This window comes from Enoplosus armatus, chromosome 23, assembly GCF_043641665.1.
Source record: "Enoplosus armatus isolate fEnoArm2 chromosome 23, fEnoArm2.hap1, whole genome shotgun sequence".
Taxonomy (NCBI): Eukaryota; Metazoa; Chordata; class Actinopteri; order Centrarchiformes; family Enoplosidae; genus Enoplosus; species Enoplosus armatus.
Window position 1 is genome coordinate 1,931,116 of NC_092202.1, and position 24,121 is coordinate 1,955,236.

At 41.6% G+C, this 24,121-nt stretch overlaps 1 protein-coding gene across 1 annotated transcript in view; it reads right to left on the reverse strand.

Moving 5' to 3' along the window:
• Window positions 1–3,346: 3,346 nt before the first annotated feature.
• Window positions 3,347–24,121, reverse strand: part of dachb (dachshund b) — a 75,380-nt gene continuing 54,605 nt past the window's right edge. The window contains exons 3-12 of the mRNA XM_070929887.1: window positions 23,297–23,407; window positions 18,906–19,124; window positions 16,440–16,609; window positions 15,779–15,884; window positions 15,221–15,295; window positions 11,572–11,672; window positions 10,936–11,083; window positions 10,536–10,700; window positions 9,618–9,683; window positions 3,347–3,384 (exon numbers count right to left, since the gene is read on the reverse strand). Of these exons, the coding sequence (XP_070785988.1) occupies window positions 3,347–3,384; window positions 9,618–9,683; window positions 10,536–10,700; window positions 10,936–11,083; window positions 11,572–11,672; window positions 15,221–15,295; window positions 15,779–15,884; window positions 16,440–16,609; window positions 18,906–19,124; window positions 23,297–23,407 (1,199 nt within the window). The remainder of the gene's footprint in view (window positions 3,385–9,617; window positions 9,684–10,535; window positions 10,701–10,935; window positions 11,084–11,571; window positions 11,673–15,220; window positions 15,296–15,778; window positions 15,885–16,439; window positions 16,610–18,905; window positions 19,125–23,296; window positions 23,408–24,121) is intronic.

Genomic DNA, 24,121 nt, shown 5'->3' on the forward strand with positions numbered 1-24,121 from the left:
AAGAGAGGGCGAGAGAGGTAGAGATCCATTAGAGAGAGAGAGAGAGAGAGGCTTCACCTCATTAACCTCGTAATGCAGAGTAAATATACAGTCTAAATGGAACATAGACGGCGTGTGTGTGTTTACTCCCAGGCCTGTGTGTGTGTGTGTGTGTGTGTGTGTGTGTGTGTGTGTGTGTGTGTGTGTGTGTGTGTGTGTGAGAGTGTCCACGAAATACATCACCAGAATACCAGAGTGCCCATCTGTATTGTGTAAAATACCACAGTGTGTGTGTGTGTGTGTGTGTGTGTGTGTGTGTGTGTGTGAGTGAGTGAGTGCATTAAAATCCCACAAAGATGATTTTACATCACGGAAAGAGAATTTTTACATATGTCAAACCTTAATCTCTGCAAGTTGGTGAAAGCGGATGTTTTAAAGAATAAAAGCCAACATTTGTCAGTCCACCTCTCAAGGCTTCTCGACTTCCCTAAACTGTCTGTGGCTCTCAGACCCAAGGGCACTGGATCCTACTGAGAATGTAAATCTTTAGAAAACAAATCTAGTTTAAAAAAGTCTTGCTGCTCGTTGTAGTTTTTAGCAAACGTTGCTCAAACAGGAGGAAATAGTGCACTTGTTGGGGACTATTTTCAGCGGTGGATTAATCCACATTTGGTGCTGTAGTGAGTATTTGGGGCAGCAGGACGGTGTGTGTGTGTGTGTGGGACTGAGCCAGAATAAACTACAGTGTGTGTGTGTGTGTGTACAGTTGGTCTGTCGGTCCAGACTGAAATATCTCAACAACTACTAAATGTCATGACATTATGTACAAACATTCGTGTTCCCCAGAGGATCAAATTTACTGACTTTGGTTTCCTCTGGCGCCACCAAGATATGTCTAATCTTCACAGATGAACTCCACTTTTATGATTTTTGAAGCGTAAATGGAATCACCAGAAGTAAAAAGCTAACGTTAGGCTATAAAGGAACTCCACCACGCTCGCATTACTTCACTTTTAAGAGAATATAGATGGATATAGAGTGTAAACACAACGAAGCTGTAAAGTCGGACTAGTGAGTAGATGAGTTTCTGTGTTTAATGTCCGTGACAACCTCTGTAGTCTCATTTAGCCAGTTGTTAGCAAACCATTCAGAAAACCCACTGACTTCGATACGAGGGAAGTGTAAAAATGCTGACTCGTTTCCTGCAGCACTCCTGTAAGAATTGTTGTTTCCTTGTGTAGAAATAGTGTTTTTTAATGACTAATCTTCACCGAGCTTTAGATGTGCTGGAAACAGGAATGTGCAAAAAGGGACTTTTAGCTTTAGTACTCTGGTTTCATAGTTCCTGGAACTTTCTGCTGTTTTAATAGCATCATCAGATGGCGACAAAGTCAGAAATTTTAATTCCTACACATGCTGGCATGTGTGTGTGTGTGTGTGTGTGTGTGTGTGTGTGTGTGTGTGTGTGTAAAACACCACTAGACAGCAGTCATTATAATACTGTATATTTGCAGTCAGCTCAAACCCAGAGAACAGTGACAGACTGAGAGATCATGAGGAGAAAAAAATAATAAAACAAAAACAAGAAAAACGCTGAATGTTGTGTCTATCTACACGGAATATCCCTTTAACCCCAAACCCCACCCACCCCGGCCCCACCACCCCCCTCATCCCTCCCGTACACATTTCAAATAGTAATCAACAAATAAACAAAACAAAACACGCAGTGGAATAAACAAAACTGCAACACAACAGTCTGCACTCTTAGTAGGTCAGAAAATCAGGGGAATAAAACCTTTCCTGTGTTTGATGTAGCTGAGGAGCGCTTGATTTCCACACCTGAAGTACTCTTTGTCACTTCTAGCAGGACGTACAGGGTTAAGTTCTTGAATCCAGCCAGAAAGGAATACAATTGAATTTAAGTTATTATGGAAAGTCGTGATAAAGTTTGCATTGGGCAGTTTAACAGACAAATCAAGCGCTCCTCATCTTTAATTCGACAAACACCAGAAACTTGACTACTACTTCCTGGTCACGGGGGAACGGGGGGTCAAAAGGTGAAAAGGTCCAAAGTCGAGGAAGAGAATTCAACGTACCTTTAGGATATAATATCGTGTCTAAAAATCACTCCATTGTAATAAAAAAGGGGTTGTTTTTTTGTTTTTTTTTTACTTTTGCATCATTTGAGAAACTGATTTCACAGATTAAGGGTGATAGAAAATACTTCATACATTGAAAAGCTGCATCCAACATTTTCAGAGTAATGCCTCCTTACAGAGAGAAAGAGCAAAAGAGAAAATAAAGGTTAAAAGGGATACAGAAGAAGCAAGGAAAATAAAGTGACGGTATAGGAGGAAGAGGAGCTATTTTATAGAAAAGAGAGGGAGAGGAATGAAGCAAAAAATTAGAAGAGTTGAAGAGAGAGAGTTGGAGGTAAGGAGTGTACGGAGGATAAAATAAGCCAAATGACAACACAAGAAATGTTTTCCCATGCATTTTTTTCAGTCCCTGTACGGAAAACAAAAATGAATGAAACATGAGAGACAGAAATAGCCTTCCAAGTTGTTTTCCTCCTTTTTTTTCCTTCAGTTTTTTCCCCTCTTCCTCCAGTCCTGAGCTCCTCCGATCAGCTGATTACCGTCCAATCAGAGGGAGGTGAGAGCCAGCCAATGACGTTGACTGAAGTTACGTCAAATCCAGAGGGGGGTTTGAAACTGTTTGTTTTTCTTTCTTTCTTTAGGGAAATAAGAACTTTTAAGTCTTTTCATCAAACCATTCTTGTCTTGTCGGCACCAATCAGAAACAAGGTCCTGTGGATCACATCGTGTCATTGGACGATTTTAAACGTCTTGAATTGTCCAATCAAATTGATCCCCGGTGCTGTTTTCCCACATGACGTCCATCCGAGAGCGCGTTGATGTCGGTCTGGAACCGTTTGCTTCGTGTTGACCTTTTATTTTATTTTTTTCTTTCCGGGAATTATTTTTTATTTTTCAGTTTTCGAAACAAACGAGGGATGAGAGACGTCCCGATGCAGGGAGACAGAAAAAGAGGAAAGAATGGAGTGAAGTTTGTCTAAAAAGAAGAAAGAGAAGAAGAAAGAAGTCGAGAGACACGACCCCCCTCCCCCCAGTGAGTCCAAACCGGGGGGGGGGGGGCGTGCCTCCTAGTAGTCTCATTGTTTCATAGCAACGTCAAAAAGTTTGCAAAGATAGAATCCCGCCTGGGGAGGTCGTTGCCGTGGTGATCCAGGCTGCCGTGGTTGCTGTGGAAACGGGCTGGTGGAGTTCTTCTGTGCAGGAAAGGGGGGGGGGGACAGGTAAAGGTGGGAAGGGGCGGGGCTTTTCTGTAGGCGGATTCCTTCCTTCTAGAACATCATGGGGGTCTTCAGAAACGCCCGGGATTCTGGGTAAAAAAAAAAACACACACACAAAAGGAATCAGTAAATAAACAAAGCAAAAATGAAAATGACGTTCTCTTTGAGCGAGTGAAGCTAACTAGGCCTGCAACTAACAATTATTTTCTTTATCTATTAGTCCGCCAGTTATTTCCTTGATTAATGGATCAATCCTTGGGGCTACAGAATAGTAAAGACAATGGGGCAGTTGACCTATTTAAACGTCTGGGTTTTGGACTGTTGGTTGGAAAAAAACTAAAGATATTTAATTTACTATCATAGAAGTCTTCGGAAAAATTACTTTAATAATTTATTATCAGAATTGCTGCGAATACATTTTCTGTTGATCAACGAATCATTTCAGCTCCACTGTAAAGTCACTAAACCAGTTTTAGGAACACTTGATTTGACGCTGTAGGTTTAGATTTCCTTATTTTTAAGTCATTTGTTTGACTGGTGGTTCTCGGTGGTAAAGTGAAATTTCAGGGACAACCCGTGCGCCTCGTTGTTTGAAATTAGCCCCACCCTTTTAGTCTCTGCTCACACAGTCACTGGTCTCTGCACCCGCACATAAAACCAGAGGCCTCAAACTAACGTCTCCGTAGATGCCGTACCGTCAGCCCACTGTTAGATCACCGGGGCTTCAACCAGTCACCTCTCGTTGCCACCAACCCGCAGCTTTAAGTGTGTTAACAATATGCAGAACTAATGAGGCGCATTTGTACAGGAACTTCCCGTTTTTTAGCTGAAAGTGTTCCATCTCGTTCTCTCTTTTCTGCAGCGTCCGTTTATGATAGAAATCTCATATCTCGGCTCTCTCCACCCCCCCCCTCTCTCCTCTCTCTCTCATTTCACCTCCGTCGGTCTCCTTCCGCTCCCCGTAGTGCTGTTGCTGCACCCACCCACACAGGAGCACGTGCAACACACACACACACAGCAGAAACAGACAGAAACACACTCTCGTGCACACCTTCCTCTCCCTGCGGTGTCATTGTTTTCTGCGAACGTTGCAAAGTGTTTACATTTCTGCATAACAGCAACCATAAACCTGCCCTCCCTCCTCTTCCTCCTGCGCTCCTCTTTCTGTTGCCCTCCACTACTTTTCAACTTATCTTCCTCTGCTCTCCGTCATCATCTTACCCTCTCATTTTGTCCTCTATTCATCGTTCTTTGTTTTTTGAGGATATGAAACAGGTCCGTCCGTGTTGGAATAAAAAAAGAAAAAAAACTTTCTTAAATTTTCTCTTTCATCTTGCGCTCGCCCCTCGTTTCCTCCGTCATATTCCCTGCCTTCCCTCCTTTTCATCCCTCTCATCTCCTGCCCTTCCCTATTTTTATCACTCCTCGATCCACTCAGACCCCCTCCTCTCCTCCTCTTTCATCCCTCTATTCTACATGCATCCCCTCCTCCTCCTCACCTCCCCTCTGCTCCCTCCTGTCCTCTATCTGTTACTCATATTATTTTTATCCCGACCCATTCTTCTCTCTGTCCTCTCCTGTCCTTTCTTTTTCTCCTTTAGGCAGCAGGTTTGGCCTGGTGCTTAAAAACTGTCCTGCAACTTAAAAAGTCGCCGCTTTGATCCCCCCAGTGCCGTCCTTAAAACTTCAATCTGTAACTTAACAGTTTCGTGTCGTCGTGGTCGAAGGTCGTTCAGATTGGTACACTTCCTGTGGCTGGATTCATTTCCATCTTATTGTTGTCTCTCTCCCTTTCTGCCTGACGTTAGGGCGACAACTAACAATTCATTTCATTATTAATAAACCCGCCAAATGATTTTTCTGGATTAACCGATGAATCATTTGATCTATAAATGCCCATCACAATTTCTCACAGTATAAAACAGCAGATCTTCACGTCTGAGAAGTAGAAACCAGAGAATATTTGGCATTCTTGCTTTTAAAGAAATGACTGAAACAATTAATAGACTATAAAAGATTGTTGCAAATTAATTTCTGTTGATTTGAATAGACATCAACAATCAACTAATTGTTTCCGCTCAAGTAAAAATCCTGCAACTAACGATTATTTCAGTAACTGATTAATAGATATCTATAAAATATATAGATGCCATCTATAAAATGTGAAAAAAGTGAAAAAAAAATTTGTCCGATCAACGGCCCAAAACCCAATGAACTGTTATGATTATTAAATCATATTTATTAAAATTAAATTAAATTAATTCAATTGATCACTTGATTATAAAATAAAAAAGCCAATTTAATTTAGAAAGTGTATCACATTACATAGTTTGTCCACTAGAGAGCACTAATGAGTAGAGTTTTCAACTGTAAAATGCCACCGTTAGTATGTGTTTTTGTCACAATTCTTAAAAACAAATCTAAGGGATCCGTATCATATTTGATTATTGCTATTGATTTGTTTTATTACACCCCCACATTTCGATATTATTCTCAGCCACATAAACTCCACTGGGCATGGCCAGCATCAGCAAAGATCATTAATGTACTACTTTACATTACATTTCCAGTGTAAAGTACATACAATTTCCAAATAGGAAATGTGGCTAAAATCAATATATCTGTGTTTTGCTAAATCAGATGTAAAATAAAACATCATGTCACACAAAACTCACAACTCAAACACATGTAAAACTTCACTATCTCGTTTTGTTTATTACATTTTGCTCGTAATCATTCATTCTGACCACACGATTTTAGAAAATGACACAAAAAGATCTTATTACAATATGATTACCCTGAAAGGTGATCATTGATAATATGAATTGTCCCATTTCCAAACATTTCATATTTTATTTTCCAGTTTTCCAAGATGTTCCTGGAGCTTTTCTCACCACTTTTTCCAGCTGTGAGTAAATCCTCCTTTTTATTTTGTGCATTGCATTGTGTGTGTGTGTGTGTGTGTATATATATATATATATATGTATATATATAATCCAGTATATAACATGTTGTCACCTTTTTAGTGTGAATGTGCTGCAGACCAAACTCCAGTTAGAATTCGTATGTAGAATAAACGTGAGACGTCTTTCTTTATCTATTTATTTATTTAGTTTCTGCTCATCTTTCCCACTTTCTTCTTCTCCTCCTTTTACCTTTTGTGTCACCATTCTGACCTGGCAACCCTGCCCCCCCCCCCCCCCCCCCACCTCTATCTGTCACTATAACATACACCTCCTGTGTGTGTGTGTGTGTGTGTGTGTGTGTGTGTGTGTGTGTGTGTGTGTGTGTGTGTTGCCTGTCCTGGTTAAAAATGATGCTGACCTGCCTTGTTAAAAGTCTATCAGCTGGGTGGAGGAAATGTCACCAGGTCTCGGAACAAGGTCACATTTTTCAACTCCCTCCTGAGGAAGCTGCACACTCCTCTTCCTCCTCCTCCTCCCTCATCCCTCTTTCTCCTGTCCTCTTTTTCCTCCTCTTCCTCTCCCATACGTCCCTTCTCCTTTTCCTTTCTCTCACCAGGTTTTGCTTTCATTCCTCTTTTCTCCTTGTGTCTTCCTCCTTTTTTCTCTTTCAGCTTTTCGCCTCTCCTCTTCTTTCCCTCCCACCTCCTCTTTTCCTTACTGCTCCATCTTTCATCCCTTCTTCTCCACCTCCTCTTCATCTACCTGTTCCTCCTTCTCGTCCTCCTTTTCCTTCATTCACCACATCTCTCTTCCTCCTGTTTTTCCCTCCTTTTTCCTCCTCCCATCTTGCGCTCCCCTCACTCCCACTTTCTCCTCCCTCTCCCCTCATCACTTGTTCTTTCCTCTGACCCTCCACAGTTCCTCTCCTCCACCTGATCTTCTTTCCATCCATTTTATTATTTTCTCCTCCTCTTCCTCCTCTTTTATCCCCTCTCCATCTTTAATCTTCTCCCTCTTTTCTTTCCTTTTTTTAGTTCTCCTTGTCCTCCTTTCACATTCTCTCTGTTCCTATCTCTTTACACATTTCCTCCTCATCCTCCTTTCTTCACCTCTGCTCTTCTCTTCCTCCCATTTCTCCTTTCTCATCACTCTTTTCTCTCATTTCTGACTCTCCACAGATCCTCTCCTCTTCTTCATTTGTCTACTTCCCTTTCTTCTATCTGCCCCCATTTCATCCCTTCTTTTCCACCTCCTCTTTCCTCTCCTCCACCTGTTCTTCTTCCCCAACTTACATCCCTCCTTCCTTTTCCTGTCCTCCTTTTCATCTTCCCCTCCTTTCCTTCCCTTCTCCCACTCTTGTCCATCCTCCTCTGCTCCCTCTTTCTCTCCTAATCATTATCTTCCCTTTTCTTACCTTTGTTCCTCCTTTTTAACCACGTCTTTCTTCTCTTTTCTCCTTCTGTCCTTCTTGTGCTCCTCCCCATCCTTTCTACCCACAATTTGAATCCTCTTTTTTTCTCCCCCTCCTCCTCCTCCTCCTCCTCCTCCTCCTCCTCCTCCTATCAGTCCTACTCTTCCTCTTCTCCCATTCCTCTCATCTCCTCTGCCCTCTCTTCTTCCTCCATCTCTTCTATATTTTGTACGGCCAATTAGTCTGGTCAGCTTTAAACAACTGGGAGAAACCGATCTTACTCCTCCTCTCTCTCTCTCTCTCTCTCTCTCCTCCCCTCCTCTCTCTCTATGTCTCTCACTCTCTCCCCTGCTTCTCGTTCGTTCTCTCTCTCCCTCTCTTTCTGATTGTAATGCGATGTCTTTCTTTGTATTCAGCAGTTTTCTCCTCACTCGTTAATTAAGAGTGTGGAAGGTGAGAGAGGCAGGGGAGAGGTGTGTGTGTGTGTGTGTGTGTGTGTGTGTGTGTGTGTGTGTGTGTGTGTGTGTGTGTGTGTGAGAGTGAGTAAACCACCGTAGGTGCAAAATGCTTTTATGGCAGGAGGGATGAGTGTGTGTTTGTTGGTGTGTGTGTGTGTGTGAGCAAGGCAGCAAAGGGGTCCTACTGGGCCAATCAACATTAATGAAATCAGGTGGGTCTGTGTGTGTGTGTGTGTGTGTGTGTTTGTCGGAGTGCTTGGCTTGCAGAAGAGAGGGGATCTAAAAGGGGTCTAAAGAGGAGAGAGAGCTAATTAGAGTTCCCTGTCTCACCAGAGTGTGGATCAAACACACACACACTCAAATGCACAACTTCAGGTACAGCGTGCACACACACACACACACACACACACACACACATGCATACACAGGGAGTGTGTGTGTGTGTGCGTCTGTAGATATTCATTTATACACGCGCAGAGTTTCAAGTGAAGGTTTTCAATGTCAGGGAGGACTGAGCACAGCTGGTGGAAAGAGGACGACACATGCATACTAACACACACACGTCAGTGCTGTACTTGTGAGGACCCTCATTGGCATAATGCAGTCCCGAGTCCGTAACCCTAACCTGAAGCTAATTCTGAGCATTAACCCTCAAATGATCTTTTGAGGAAGTGAGGACCGGACGTGTCTTTTACAAAAATGTCCTCATTCTTCAAAATGTCCTCGCTCACAAACATTTCCCGTCTTACCTTCCAAAAGTTATGAAAGTGTCCCAACAAAAATATAAAATTTCCAAAAGTGCTTTTGGTTTTGTAACTGTCCTCACTTTCCAGAGGATGTCTTCGTTCTCTAAAAATACAAAATGTCCCCACTTCGTTTTCCAAAAACTGTCCCTTTTGACTTTCCATGAAGTAATCATAACAATAACTTTATTTATATAGCAATGTGTTCTCGAAAATGTCCTCACCTTCTTAAAATGTCGCCATTTTCCAACAACAATTCTCACCTGAAAAACGTGTCCCTTTTACTTCCTCACTGTCCAGAATGCTTCCTTATTTTCTAAAACGTCACTTTCCAAAACAGCTTCTCCAAAAAACGTCCTCACCCTCAGTCTACACTTCAGCATAAACTCAAATATCCACACTCATATCATTGAGCTCATAGCAGTGTGTATACACACACACACACACACACTCACATGTGTGTCTGATAAGGTGCACATCAAAGGGAGGCCACAGTGTCTCTGTGTCTGCTTAATGTCTCCACTAATCTAGCCTGGGCCCCAACACACACATGTGCCTACCACGTGTGTGTGTGTGTGTGTGTGTGTGTGTGTGTGTGTGTGTGTGTGTGTGTGTGTGTAAAAACTTGTAAGTCTGCCTTTGAACACACTTGTATACAGTGTCCTATCTGTTAATATGTGGTGTGTGTGTGTGTGTGTGTATCAGCATGACTCTGCATGCATGAGTGTGTGTCTGACTGTGTGTTTTATGATATTTTTTATTGTTTGGATGTGTGTGTGTGTGTGTGTGCGTGCTCTCAGGTACCTTGTACAGCGCCGTTGTCTTGCTGGTTTCCATTAAGTTCAGGTTTATCCTCGGCTACAGCAGCGTCTGGTATGAAACACAAAGACAAGACAGAGTCTCAGTGGGTCGGCCAATAAAAAACAAACAGCACCTTGTAACTGTGTGCAGGTCAAAAACAAACTGCATTCACAAAGAAAACCGAGCCACAAACACAAGCGTTCGTCTGGAGGATTATATTTTTGGATGTTATTTAGTTTTTTCTTCTCTTGATGTTAATTGTCAAAGCACTTCAACTCCTCTGTAAAAAGAAATGTTTTGATATTAGGGGGAAAAAAACATTTGGCTGCTTCCTCACAACAAACCCATCACTGTGCCAGAGAGCTGTTTTGGAAAACATGAGGTTTGTTGTTATTATTGTTGTTGCAGTTCCTTTCAGTCACCAGTAGAGATTCATAAGATAAGTGATACTGCACCCGAAATATCCTTAAAGTTTGGCTTCAAAATGTTCGGATTTGATTATTTTCCTTATGGCTTAATCTGCTGATTATTCTCTCAACTAACTATTTAGTCTATAAAGAGCCCAGAAATTAAAATATATTAAATAAGTGTGTCAAAGTAAACACGAGGCCGGAAGATCACAAACAGAGACATAAACCAGTGAAAAAGACAGAGGAAGAAACGATTCATGACATTCAAATCAAAGACAGAATACAAACAAAGAACCAGAACTCTTTGAGAAAGAATGAAAGAATAAGAATCCAAGCTGAAACAATAAAAACAAGAAGGAAGAAAAACAATAAGGCTATTAGAAAGACACTTAACAAACAAGGAAAAAGTTAGGAAAACTAAGCGAGTAATAAAAAGACTTTAAGAAAACAGAGATAAGATACGAGGCAGACAAAAAAACAAACCCTGAAATAAACCAACAGTCCGTCGTACCGTTGTTGATGTTGTTGTTGGCGGCGTGCAGCGGCTCAGGAGAGGACGAGGACGAGTGTTTCAGAGCGTCCTCCACTCGCTCCCTCCTCTTCGACTCAAACTCCAGCGCCTCCTGCAGCTTCCTCTTGGCCTTCTTCTCCTTCTTCAGACGCTTCTGGATGGAGGCTGAGGGAGGAAGAGGAGGAAGAAACAACTTATTTGTCACATGTAAGCGCAGTTAAAGTAATAAAATCAAGTTTCTGCTGAAGAAGAATCTTCTCTCTCAAGTTTCAGCCTTTTCTCTGCCGGTGCTTTTTGCTCTGGTGTTATTTTCAGCCCCTCTGGCTGTGAACACAATGGGTTTGTCCCCGTTTCATTGTTCAAAAAGTATGTAAAATAGCCTTTTCTCTGTCAGTCAGACCTCTGCTCTGTAGTTCGGAGGTGAGCTGTCGTTCCAGACTCTCTCTCATCTCTCTTTCTCTGTAGAGCTCCATCTTCAGCTCTCTTTTCTCCGCCTGGATCTGTTTGTCCTGCACCCGGGCGTTCTCCACCGCCACCTTCAGCAGGCCCTGAGACGAGAAGTCTGGTTACAGAAAGCGCTTCAGACCGCATGCAGAGAACGCAACATCTGCAGTTATTCATAGCTGCTAATAGCAATATATTCTGAAATCGGGGATGAAACATCTTGATGACATCTGTTTAAAAGTTTCCGGCCTTAATATATCTGCTGTTTTCACATAGTTTTTCATGTTGGGAAGCGTTGCAGTCCAATAATAACAGTCAATGATTTTTATTCCACAATTAAACAAATCCTGAAAGAGATTTACTGGAATCAGCTGCACAGTTTTTGTCCCATTGATTCGATTTATGTGTGTTCAAACATAATATAAACAGCTCATATCACCACCATCATCACAGTTAACCATGATCACAATAAAGAATGTCTCCTGATATCATATTTCTGCATTGTTCTCTGTCAATAATTCGTATTGTTCATATGATAACACTGTAATCGAGTCCTTTTCCCGACAACACTTTTATATAAACAGGATGTCACCTGTATGTTGGTGAGCAGGGTCTCCACTGACGACAGGCCGTCAGCGAATAGGAACGGAGCAGGGAAGCCAGGGGGCAGGGCTTGTCCCAGCGAAGACTCTTCTGTGAGGGACAATAAACAAAAGACACAACTTCAAACACTCGAAGTCCTCTGCTTTTTAAAAAGGTTAACCTTGTTTTCTTTTTATTTCAAAATCTGTTTCTTTGTTAGTTTTTATGTTATGTATTTTCTCATTATAAAATTTAAAAATAAAACTTTTCTTGTTAAAGCTTTTTATATCACAAATCTTTCCCCATCAACATATCTCATTAATAAAATAACTAAATACTGTCTTATTATCTTATTAAAACAGAACCGGACAAAAACTGAGAATATTTCTTCGTCTCTTACTGATTTTCTTAATGTCGCCTTGTGTGAGGCTTTTTAACTCTGTATGAAAACTGCTCTACAAATAAAGATTATTACATGTTATTAAAAGTATTATTACTAAAACATTCAGCTGCAGGTGCATCAAAGGTTAGCTTAGCTTAGCGTAAATCCTAATAAGCTGTTTCCAGTCTTTATGCTAAGCTATGCTAAGCTGAGCTAAGCAGACATGAATGGTATCAATCTTCTCATCTAACTCTAACATCTAAGTTTATGAAAGGAAAAGTTCGACATTTCGAGAAATAGTCAACGTGCCACTTTAAGAAGCTGTTTTTTTTAAAGAACTGTCGAAATGTTTCGGAGGCGGCAGGTTTCTGTCAGCGACGCGTCGTCACGAGCTTCGAGTGAAGTTTCTGAAATGTTGATGTTTACGAAGGTATAAAAGGCAACGAAGCAGCATCAGAGAAATCAATTACACCGTACACACACACACACACACACACACACCGAGAGGTCGTTAGTATTCAGACAATCATGTGTGGTACTAATTGGCAAGGATTAAAGACATCCTTGATTTGTGCGTGTGTGTGTGTGTGTGTGTGTGTGTGTTCATTGCGAGTGCGTCACAGTGTCTGATCAGCCCTTAATGCCTAACACACTGACAACTGGGTTAACTCTGCTGTGAAATTAACGCTGATTAAGATGCACTCTAACTCTCTCTCACACACACACACACACACACACACACACACACACACACACACACACACACACACACACACACACACCATCCCCTATCAGCCACTTCATCCATACATCCCTTTACACTCTACCTTTCCTCTCTTTCTCTCATATCTTTCTTCATCACCTTCTCTCCACTTCCACATCTTCATCTTCATCTTTCAAACCTTCTTCTTCCTCTCTCACTCATTTTCTTTTCCTTCTTTCTCTTTCCCAGTTTCCACGTGCCCTTTCTCTTACTTTTCTTTCTTTGTCTTGTTCATTACTTATCTTTCCACCAGGATTGTATTTCCGGTTTTCCTCATGTTCCTTTCTCCTCTCTCCCTCCCTCCCTCTCTCCCCCCCGTACATGTTGACAAAGCTTTTCAGACATTTCATCTCATTGTGCGATGAAATGTCATCTCTGGCCAAAATAAATGAATAAATAAATAAAAGGGTTACGAGAAAGAACGGGCTAATGGTTGAAGATGAAGGGGAGAACATGAGGGGGAAACTGGGATAAAATAAAAATGGAGGAGAAGAAGAACATGGAGAGGGGGGAGGGAGGAGCGTTTAAAAACGATTTAAAAAAGAAAGACAGGATTACAAAAGTGAGGGAAGGGAGGACTAGAGAGTGAAAACAGGAAGATTGAACACTGGTTTTGGTGTTTCATGTAGCTCAATCCAGTGCTTTTATTTTGAAAAAGGTGCATTTTTACAACATTTTTGTGTTACACAGTAACTTTGATACCGTTTGTGCTGCTGAGCTGAAACAAACCGGGCAGAGTGTTTGTGACTCGACTATAAACGCTCATTGATTAATTAATTTAATTTAATTTATTTAGTCTGGTACGTATTAAAAACTGAGTTCACCTCAATCACCAAAAAAGCGTGGTTTCAGTCGGCGGCTTAAAGAAAACGACATACACAAAGCGGCCGGGGATTACACACACAGGAAGGTCATTTCTATCACAAACACAGGTTTAGTTTATTATGTCATTCTGCTGCAGTAATTGCTCCAATATACCTTCCAGATGGAGGGAGGCCATAGAGAACATTTTGTTGTCTGTTATTCTCCCCTGAGATGGGCAGTAAACACTTTCTGTAGCTGAGTGGCTTTTAAAAAGTTTCCTGGTGATCAACGTGACTTAAATACCTGCGAGAATTTTAATGTTTTTTAACGAGGAGTCCACAACGGTTTAAGACCAGGATCTTTGAGAGTTTGATTAGACGATCGCAGAGGAAAAGATCGCTTTGATTGCTTAAGAGTCTTCGGCATACTAGCCTAAGATGATGTACTAATACTCATCTTCACATCCGCAGGATTTCAGAGCGAGACTTCTGTTTCTGGTTCAATAAAAATACTCTAACAAAAAGGTTCGGGGTAGTTTGGACTTAACACAGAGGAACTGCTAGCAACAAGTTATTCCCAAAGTCGGCCACCGGCAAAGACGAGCACTTTTAGTGGACATGGTATTAGGTTGAAGGCCGTTTCGCGGCTGCTGGCTGAAGCGAGCTTCTGGACCAATTCCAAAACTTTTCATACTGTTCACCCAAAAATATGTAAAGAAATAAGGCCCAGGTTTAAAAACGCAGAAAAACCCTGTAAGTTTTTAGACCTAAGAACAACACATGCCAAACAGCATGCAAAACATTTCAAATAGTACTAAATAATATTCCTTCATAGTGCCACTTCACACGCTTGCTAACGAGTGCATTTACCTGCAGTGTGATTGTGTTTTCTAACATTACAAGCAGACGACTGCAGCTGAAACGTGGCGCAAACCACAAGTGAAAAAGTCACACTGAAAATAAAACAATGTGTCACAGCGATATCTGTTCTGGTTTTTTTTTTAAATTCAAGTGAAAGTCGCTGACATTTGAAGCCGAATTCATTTCCTTATTCTTTAAGATCCGTGCAGCAACAGGAACTTATTGATTTTAAAAGGAAGCATCCCTCCTGAGCGCCAGGAGTGTCGACGGAGTGGAAATGAAGGGAAGAATGGGATGAAAACAGAACGTGTTATAAGAATGGAAAATACAGAGAGGGAAAAGAGAGTGTGATGGAGGGAGGAGAGGCCCCCGCATGCTTTTAGTGTGTGACCTCTTGACCCCTTTTATCCATGCCTCCTTCACTTAGCCTCCCTCCCTCACCCCCTCCCCCTCCATCTATCTATCTCCCCCTCCCTCATTCCTCTGATTGATGGCTCAGAGACAGGTGATCAATAGGGGGGGGGGGGGCAGAACATCCTGACGCTTCTGTTTCTGTTTCTGTGTCTTCATCTCTGCAAGTGTGCATGTGTGTTTTCAGTCACTGTGTGTGTGTGTGTGTGTGTGTAAATACAGTAGATGAGGAAAGCCCCCCCTAAGTGAGGACAATTTGTCAGTTGTCAAAGGGTGAGGGTTTAGATTAAGGTGGATAATGGAATATCCTCACTTATGTAAGTGTTTGTGTCTTCTGTTGTCGAACAGCGTTCACGTGTTTGTGCATTTATGAGAATACCTTTCTGTGTGTGTGTGTGTGTGTGTGTGTGTGTGTGTGTGTGTGTGTGTGTGGTCCAACCTTTGTCCTTTGTTATTTTCTTGATGGGTGCAGCAGGGTTGGGCAACGCAACATCTGCATCAGCTGACACCAATCCTGTTGAAAGAACAAGCACAGTGAGTGTGTGTGTGTGTGAGTGTGTGTGTGTGTGTGTGTGTGTGTGTGTGTGTGTGTGTGTGTGTGTGTGTGTGTGTGTGTGTGTGATGATGCATGAACACACAGTATGTGTGAACACACCTGCAGATGCACGTGTATCTGTGTGTACGGTATGTTTGTCTTTTTTTAAATGTGTGTTTTTACATGTACAGACGTATGCATGTGTGTGTGTGAGTATTTATATGTGTTTAATGAATCTAGATATTGGTCTAGTAAGGTAGGTAAGTAAGGTCATATGTGTATCTACAGTATCTCCGACCAACAGTCCGAAAGTCAAAGACATTCAGTTTACTATTATAGAAGTCTGAGGAAACCAAAAGACACACATTTGGGAAGCTGAAATCATGAAATATTTGCAGTTTTTGCTTGAAAATTGACTTTGTTTTGGTGTGTGTGTGTGTGTGTGTGTGTGTGTGTGTGTACCCAGTCTTTCGGGCGAGCTGGAGGCCGAGCTGCTGGGCTGCGACTGCAGAGGAGTGTTGGCCTCATCAACAGATGGAGAGAGAGAGGGACTGTCGCACACTCTCTCCTGGAGAGAGAGGAGGAATGAATGAGTAAGACGTAACTAAGTGAATCATTAGAGGTTTTATTATGGTTACTATGGGTTACCAGTGACTGGCATTGATTTAAGACAAAACAGTGCGACGCTGTAGATAAACACATCTCATGTGGCCTCACAATGCAGGTTTGTGATTTGCGTTGTATTCTAAATGTTCCTTATCCTGTTTCTCTTCAATAAACGTCGGTCTTGCGTCTCTTGGACTAAAGAAGAACCTCCTGTATCTATGAAGAATACCAAAACGTTCTGTATAGAAGAAATGCAAAGAAAACTGAACTTTCTGCTGCGTCGTAAAGATGCTTCTTCTTGAACTGATAAACTGGAAAACCCGGAAAGACTTTTTAAACTCATTAATTCTTTCATTTGTCATCGGTCCTTCAAAGTGATGGCAATGGTAACCACTGGTAACCAGTGTCCACACACTCTTAAAGAAAACTCTGTTCTTTATTGAGGGATTCCTCAAGGAACGTACTGGGGTCCTCTATGTTTGTCATTTAAAAAGGTTTTCGTGTGTGTGTGTTGTACCTTGATGACGGGCGCGCGGTGTACGTGAGTGTGTATCTGCTGGGCTGCAGCGGCCATGTTGGCGATGGTGTTGAGGTGGTTCATCTGCGACATCGCCATGGCTACAGATGCAGGCGGCAGCCCCATGGGCAGCAGAGGGTGGGGCATCATCATGAAGGGCAGGTCCAACCCTGGGCGAGGCAGAGAGAGAAATATATGTATATATATATCCTACAGTAGACACATGGTGGGCTTCTAATGGTAGTTGTGTTTGACTAAATGTGTTTAAACTTGATTATGTTAAGACAATGAAAGTTTAATAAATGAATAAAGGATCGACAGAGCATCTACATCATGATGTAGCTGAAATGTTCAGAAAAAACACAAAATAGTACAAATAATAGATTGTTTTTGTTGTGAGAGCAATGCAAATGAAAGCACATTTCCATCCACTACTGTTAGTCGAATATTAGGAGTTGGTGCATCTTGATAATCAGTTTTCCAGTCGAGCGCCATTAAACCGTCGCAGGAGAAGATGCAACAAGACGACGGTTAAAAGAGCACCGGTCAAACCTTAAATGAACGATGTGGAAAACATGATGGAAATATGGCGTTTATGTTTGTTTCATTTATTCACGTGAGGAAGGTTACAGTCTCCTCATCGCTCCACACTCAATCTGATGCGTCTGTCTCTCCGGTGGAAGCTTCCCTGCACGTTTAAGTCGCATGCTTCACGCACGTCGTAATTCATTTCCATGCATCAACTTTTCAGTCAAGCGTAAAAACATTTGCGATATTTAATTATGTGCATAAAAACAGGTGGATGGAAACACACTTCTTGATTATAATGTTTAGGAATTCATGGTCTAATGTAATATTAAAGATTATTACATACATAAACAGATTGTCCACCGTTAAAGCAGCAACACTAATCTAACTGACGTAGATATTTCTGAAATTAACTAGTTTAATATTACCAAACATTTCACCTTTTCTCCTTCACAACTCGTTTATTTCGTCCACACTTCGTCATTGGTTTGTTGATGTTACAATCAGTCATCTTGACATCTTTAACATGTTTCAGGTGTTTTATTGTTTGTTTTCAATGCATTAGCCCGAGCCGAGATCAGCCACTTTGACTTTGTACAGGCTTCATACTGCATCACAACACACCTCCAGTCCGTCTCCTCTCTCTCTCTCTCTGTTTTTTTTATCTGTTTTATCCTTTTTATATTTTCCTTTTCAGTAAACTGAAGTGAAGCCTTTGTGAGAAGAAGACAACCGAGAGACACACTGGACGGGATTGTGTCTGTGAACTTGTGTTGAACTTAACCTTGAGGAAAGAGAGAGGTGTCACCTCAGTGTCAAATGTCTGGCTAATAAAAGTTGACAAAGCCGAGGGGGGAGAGAGAGAGAAAGGAAGAGCAGAAAATATGGAGGCCAAAGGGTTAAAAGGTGATGAGGCGAAAGAAAAAGGAGGTCAAAGCTTCACTTTCTTCCTTCTTTCGATCTTTTTTTCCCTCTCTTTTTCTCGTTGTGTCTCTTTATTTTATATTTCTGCTCTCTTTTTCTGTTTGCTTTCTCTTGTTTACCTCTTTTAGTTTTTATCCTTCTCCCCATTTCTTTTCTTTTCATTTCCGTACGCCACCATTTTCTAGCTAATCTTTTATCTTTTCTCTCTCCCACCATTTTCTCGTTCCACACCTCTTCCTGCATCCATCTCTCACTTTGTCGTCTGTATTTTATCACTCCCCCCCCTTCTCTTTCTCACATACACAGACACACATGCAACACCACATTTGTGAGGACCGCTGACTTTAATTCATCCTTTAACCCTGAACCTCCTAAAAGCACAACCTTGACCTCTGACCTCTGACCTCAGACCCCCCCGACCTTAAAATAGCCCCCCATTTTCAAAGGCGAACTCCCACAAGAGGTTCACTCTTGAGGTGTCGCCTCAGCTGTTGAAAAAACACACACACACACCAAAAATTGCAGAGGCTGCTTTCATTCCAATGAAACAATAACACTGATTGCTGTTGTCGTGACGACTGAAGTGATAGAATAATCAATGTGAGTGTTTGTCGCCTCCCGCTGCCCAGTGTGTGTGTGTGTGTGTGTGTAAATACATTACTTCTGCAGTAAGAAAAAGAGCGAGTATGAGTGTGTTTCTGTCTGTTTGTGTGTCTGTCCATATGTGTGTGTGTGTGTGTGGTGTTGATAAATTGAGTCATTTATTAGAGTGTGTGCTGAATAATCCAGACAGAGTGTTAATACAGGAGATGGGAACAGATTAAATGGCGTGCATTAACAAATATTGCCACCCCTTTAAACACATACCGACTGTGTGTGTGTGTGTGTGTGTGTGTGTGTGTGTGTGTGTGTGTGTGTGTTTCTGCCCTTTTCCCTTGTAGTTTGTCTGAGTGTGTTGTCTGTTTGGATGTACTGTATATCTGTCATTATGTATGTGAGAGTGTGTGTGCTCACTGTTAGCCAATAGCTGTTGTTGCTGCTGGAGCTGTTGTTGATTGACAGCTCCAATGGCTGACCCCCTCCCACCTCCTCCTCCTCCTGTTGCACCTCCTCCTCCTCCAACTCCTCCTCCCGCTGCTCCTAAATGAGCTCCTCCACCTCCTGGACCTCCACTGTGGGCTCCAGCAGGGGGGCTGGTCAGACGCTCCTTATCCCAAGAACACTCACTCCCTCCTGGGTAGAGACGGACACATGGAGGTGCGGATGTTTAGACATTCATTCATAAAAACAGAGCAATAAATACTATTAACATGACTTCTCCCCCCTTAGCTACTGTTGCTACGTTCATCAAGCTTTCCGTTAGCACATCTGCAGATTTATGCTAACATAGTTTATCAAGCCACTAATGTTCCACTGGTTTTGATTGTAGCTTGTAGCATCCAGGACCTTTTTCTAACCTGTAACCCCACAAAATGATGTAGTTAGCGAAAGACGCGCTGCTTGGCTACGTTAGCAGTAGAAATCTAGTTTGCCTGGCATGCTAATGTTTGCGGCTTACGTTGGAACAGATGAACACACTGTTTCGGAGTGTTTCTGGGTTTGGAAACGCTTAAAAAACACAAAAGTGAAGTGTGACAGGCCTGCTGTGACTAGCTAAGTCCATTATTCTCTATATCAGCACACCTCAGGGTGCATTATCACACTTATACCATGGCTACTTGTAGAAGGAGAAAACAGTTTATGGTTAGTTTCAGTGTTTTGGTGTGGTTACAGTTCACTGTTTCAGTGATCGGTGAGGATTTTCTGTTGTACTCTGAAACAAAACAAAGTGTATCTTAAATTGTAATTATCAGTTGATATTAATCATAAAACGTTTTTTTTATTGTAAAAACAAAAATCTAACATTTGTATTTATTCTTTTTTTCCCTTTTTTTAATGACTTGAAATTCTTCTGTTACTTACATGAAACACAAAATGCTTATTGGGGTATTTGCATTCCTGAGCTTATTTCCTGTAACATGATGTGAAAAGTGACAAAACAACGTATGGACGAGCGTCTAAAAGTCGGGGAAAAACATTTCGTTTTAACTGATCTGATCCTTTTAAAATAAAGAACATGCGTCTGTATTTAAAAGTGTTTATCGGTTAAAATCGATGTAAACAAAGATCTTTACAAACACAGAGTTTAATTACAGCAAATATAAAGTTTGAAAATATCTTGAAACAAACACTTTCTCTTTCTCCATTCCTGTACCGTCTCCCTCCCTCTCTCTCTCTCTCTCTGTGTGACGCTGCCTCTCTCGCCCTCCACGTCTCTCTCTCTGCTCCCCAGTTCCCTCTCTCATCCATCTTCATCTCCCTCCATTAGTTTGAATTAGCAACCGTCTCTCTCTATTATTGCCTACTGAATTCCCTGCGCTGTGTGTGTGTGTTAGTGTGTTAGTGTGTGTGCTAGTGTGTTAGTGTGTGTGTGTGTAGATGACAGCTGGGCCTCATCCCCTCTGCCATTTACACCAGGGAAGAAAAGAAGTATAAACAGATGGGCAGATGTTCACACACACACTTCTCATTTTTTCCTTGGCCTTGTCCTCTCCTTCTCTACCTCTCTTTTATTCTCCCTCCTCCGTCACTATCTTCCTCTCTCGCTAACTTGCTCTTTTGCTTGAGTTTAATTCAGTTTAATTCAAATTGACTTGTTAAAAATACGTCTTGATTTATTCTCTCCGTGCCGGTTCAGACCCACATCTGTTTCTGTCCACATGTTGGCAAATAAAACCTCGAGTTAATAAAGATGATGGTCAAACACTTGTGCACACACACACTCCATCACAAAACAAGCTGCCTGTCGTTTAACTCAGTTATCGAAGACATTCAGCAGGATCAGAAATGACTCCAGAGACCTGGACCTGCAGAAAGACCTGCTGTGGCAGAACCGAAGGCTACGAGTTAGCATGCTAACATATGTTAACAAAATCAGAAAATCTCAAAATAAAACATGATGATCGAGCCTCCATCAGTTCATTTATTTTTATTTATTTTACTGTGAATATTAAACGTTTAAAATGTGGGAGGAGTCACGATACATTAACATGTGTTCTCATTCTTGTTATCTGCTGCCATGTTGTGTCGTTGAGAGAGGTCGTGTCCGGTACGTGGAAACAATAACGTCACTCCTGCAAAACTTTCAAACTCCCGTTAGTTCCAATATTACAGAGAGCGTAAAACTCTCAGTTTGACACCTTTGATCTACGCTGAGTTTAGCCTCTTTCACTGTGAGCGTTTATTCCCTCCGTGACGTTTCCCGGGCTCCGTACATTTATTTTAGTTATTTATTATTATTTTAACTTGAAGTTCGTTCTGTACGCGACTCGTTCAACAGGTCTGGACCACAAAGTCTTGAAAGTTGCTTTTAAAATTTCAACATCTGTGTCTTCAAGGTTAGGAATATGCTTGAATTCGAATATATACTCCTTGAAAAAGCCTTGATTTTCAACATAATCTGGTAATATGTCTTTTCATATTTGGACCGAACCGGACCGGAGTTAGATTGACCGACATGGCGTCAAAATGTAAATCCAGGATCATCTGCTCTCAGTATGAACATTTCCTTTTGGTTTAGGTGCCTTGAAATTGCTTGAAGTTCTTTCAAATCACTCAAGAAGGAATCTGACCTCCATCTTTCTGTCTCCGCCTCGCTCACTCTGCTTTTGTTGTCTTCTCTCTGCTCTTCCCTTCACGTTTCACTCTCTCGTCTCTTCCCTCACACTTCGGCCTTCTCCCTCTGCCTTTGTGTCTGGACTCTACTGACACATGGATCTGTCCCTCTCATTCATCCCTCTCTCGTGTTTTTCTCATTTCTATGATGAAAACAAACAGATCCGACTGTCACTGAAGCCCGAGCGATCGACTTTCACCCATCAAACACAGAGGCATCTTTTCTTTTCCCCCCTCTCGCCCTAAATATCCCTTTCTCTCATTATGAGTCCATTTCTCCCCCTCTGTCCTCCCTCGCTTTATTTTCTTTTTCATTCGTACACTTGTTCCTCGGCTCTATTGTCCGCCGGAGTTTCCCAGGCTGGTGTGAGTGTCTCTTACAAAGAAAATAAGGTCGGACAATGAAAAGAAGGCTTTCCACGCACTCGCGAAACAAAGCAAACTCAATGAAATAAAAGAAGAAGAAGAGGAGAGAATAAATAGAAAAGGAGAGAATAGAGGAAGTGTAACTCTATCGGCCGGTTTGTCAGGTCAGCTGAAGAAAAGGAAGAAAAATAGAAACAGAAGGAAGGACTGCACGCGCTCTCTCTTTTCTTTTCTCTTTGCTTTTTGTTCTCTGTCTTTTTAATAATTCAGAGAAGCAAACACAGCAGAGATGGAGTGGGCCGGAAAGTGTGTGTGTGTGTGTGTGTGTTTTAAGTCTTTGTTTTTATATGTCACTTAGTACTTTTTCCTGATAGAGACTTTTAGACTGAACATTATGAATCAGGGATGACGGCTGCAAGCACCCACATATGTCTTCTTTATTATTATTATTATTATTATTATTATCTGTTGTTTGAACATGAACGTGATGTCAAACTGAATGATGAAGTGAAACTAAACAGCATTTCAGTTTGATTATTTATTAATGAAACAAAAGATAAAAAAGACAGTAAGCAGCTATTTATAAGTGTAAAATTAACATATTTTATATTATTACAACAGTAGCCTCCACTTATAGGTGGAGGAGTTATAAATACTTATATCTGCATATAACGTCAACTATTTAAGAGTTTATATACTGCTTATAAATGTTTATATATGTGTATAACAGGTCTTGAAGCATGTATTTATATTCATCGTCACTGATTTGTCCCTCTCGTGAGGTTTCAGGACACTTTAAAGAGTGTTTACACGTCTCTGAAACTTTCTGCATGGCGAATCACAAAGTCCTCATTCATCAACTCTGCCAGAGCTTTCTGCCTCTAAGAGGTTCGAGTATTTTCCCTTAAATTCAATATTTGGACAAGTAGTTTCACTAAAATGTATCTCTGAACATTGTAGAATATATTGTTCATGTTTGAGTTTGGTTCTTTCACCATCTCAAGTTCAAATAAAACAACTGAAACGTTGAGACACAGTTTTTAACGTTGAGAACATTTTTTTGGGATGTTAAAGTCATTTTTATAAATACTGTAAATGTTATCACAACGTGAGCAGAGGAATCTCAACACTGAGGGAAGGTGGAGGAGGAGAGAAACTTTTTAACTGTAAAAGTTTTATTCTGAGATGTTGATTATTTCACTTCATTTCTTGTCCAGTAAACATTATTCACAGACACTGTAATGAAGTAGAAGTACCTCAAAGCTGTACTTAAGTACAGTACTTGATGTACAGGTGTTTCAGGTGTAGGTGTGTGTGTGTGTTACCTGTGTTGGAGTGCAGGTCGTCGTTGTCTGACTCGTTGCCGTTCTGGAGACTCATCATCATCTTCATCTTCTGCAGCTTCTGGAGCTCGGCCATAGCTGCTGCTGTCAGGCCTGTGACACACACACACACACACACACACACACACACACACACACACACACACACACACACACACACTACTGTTACCTTCATCATCTTCATCATCATTATGACAAACATCACACACACTCTCACAATATTGAAATCATCAGCCGCCCTAAAAATCAATCAGCCCTGTTTATTCCTCACAACTAACCAGCCACAGCTTCTGATCACGCCTCCTCAGGACCTCACAGGTGCTGCCCGCCTTTACCCATGATGCTTTGCAGCGAGCTGTGACACACGTGCTGACGCTCGCTGTCGCTGTCAGAAGTTCTTCTTTTCAGTTTGAGCGTTTTGTTGAAGTGTCTCAGGGTGTGAGTGCCGTTTCAGACGCCTCGGGGCTGATGTATATTCACTGATACACACATGCAGACAAACAAAACACACACACACACACACACACACACACATAGGGAACACACCCCCACCACTACACACACACACACACACACACACACACACACACACACACACACACACACACAGTCTTTTGTATGGACTAAGATCCCTGGCTCTGTGCACTGACCTGGAACTGACTTCTATACACAACAACCAGCAGAGTGAGAGCGATGACCCTGTGTGTGTGTGTGTGTGTGTGTGTGTGTGTGTGTGTGTGTGTGTGTGTGTGTGCGTGCGCTTTATTGTGTAAATACACTATTATGTTTGTAAGTGTGCACGTGAGC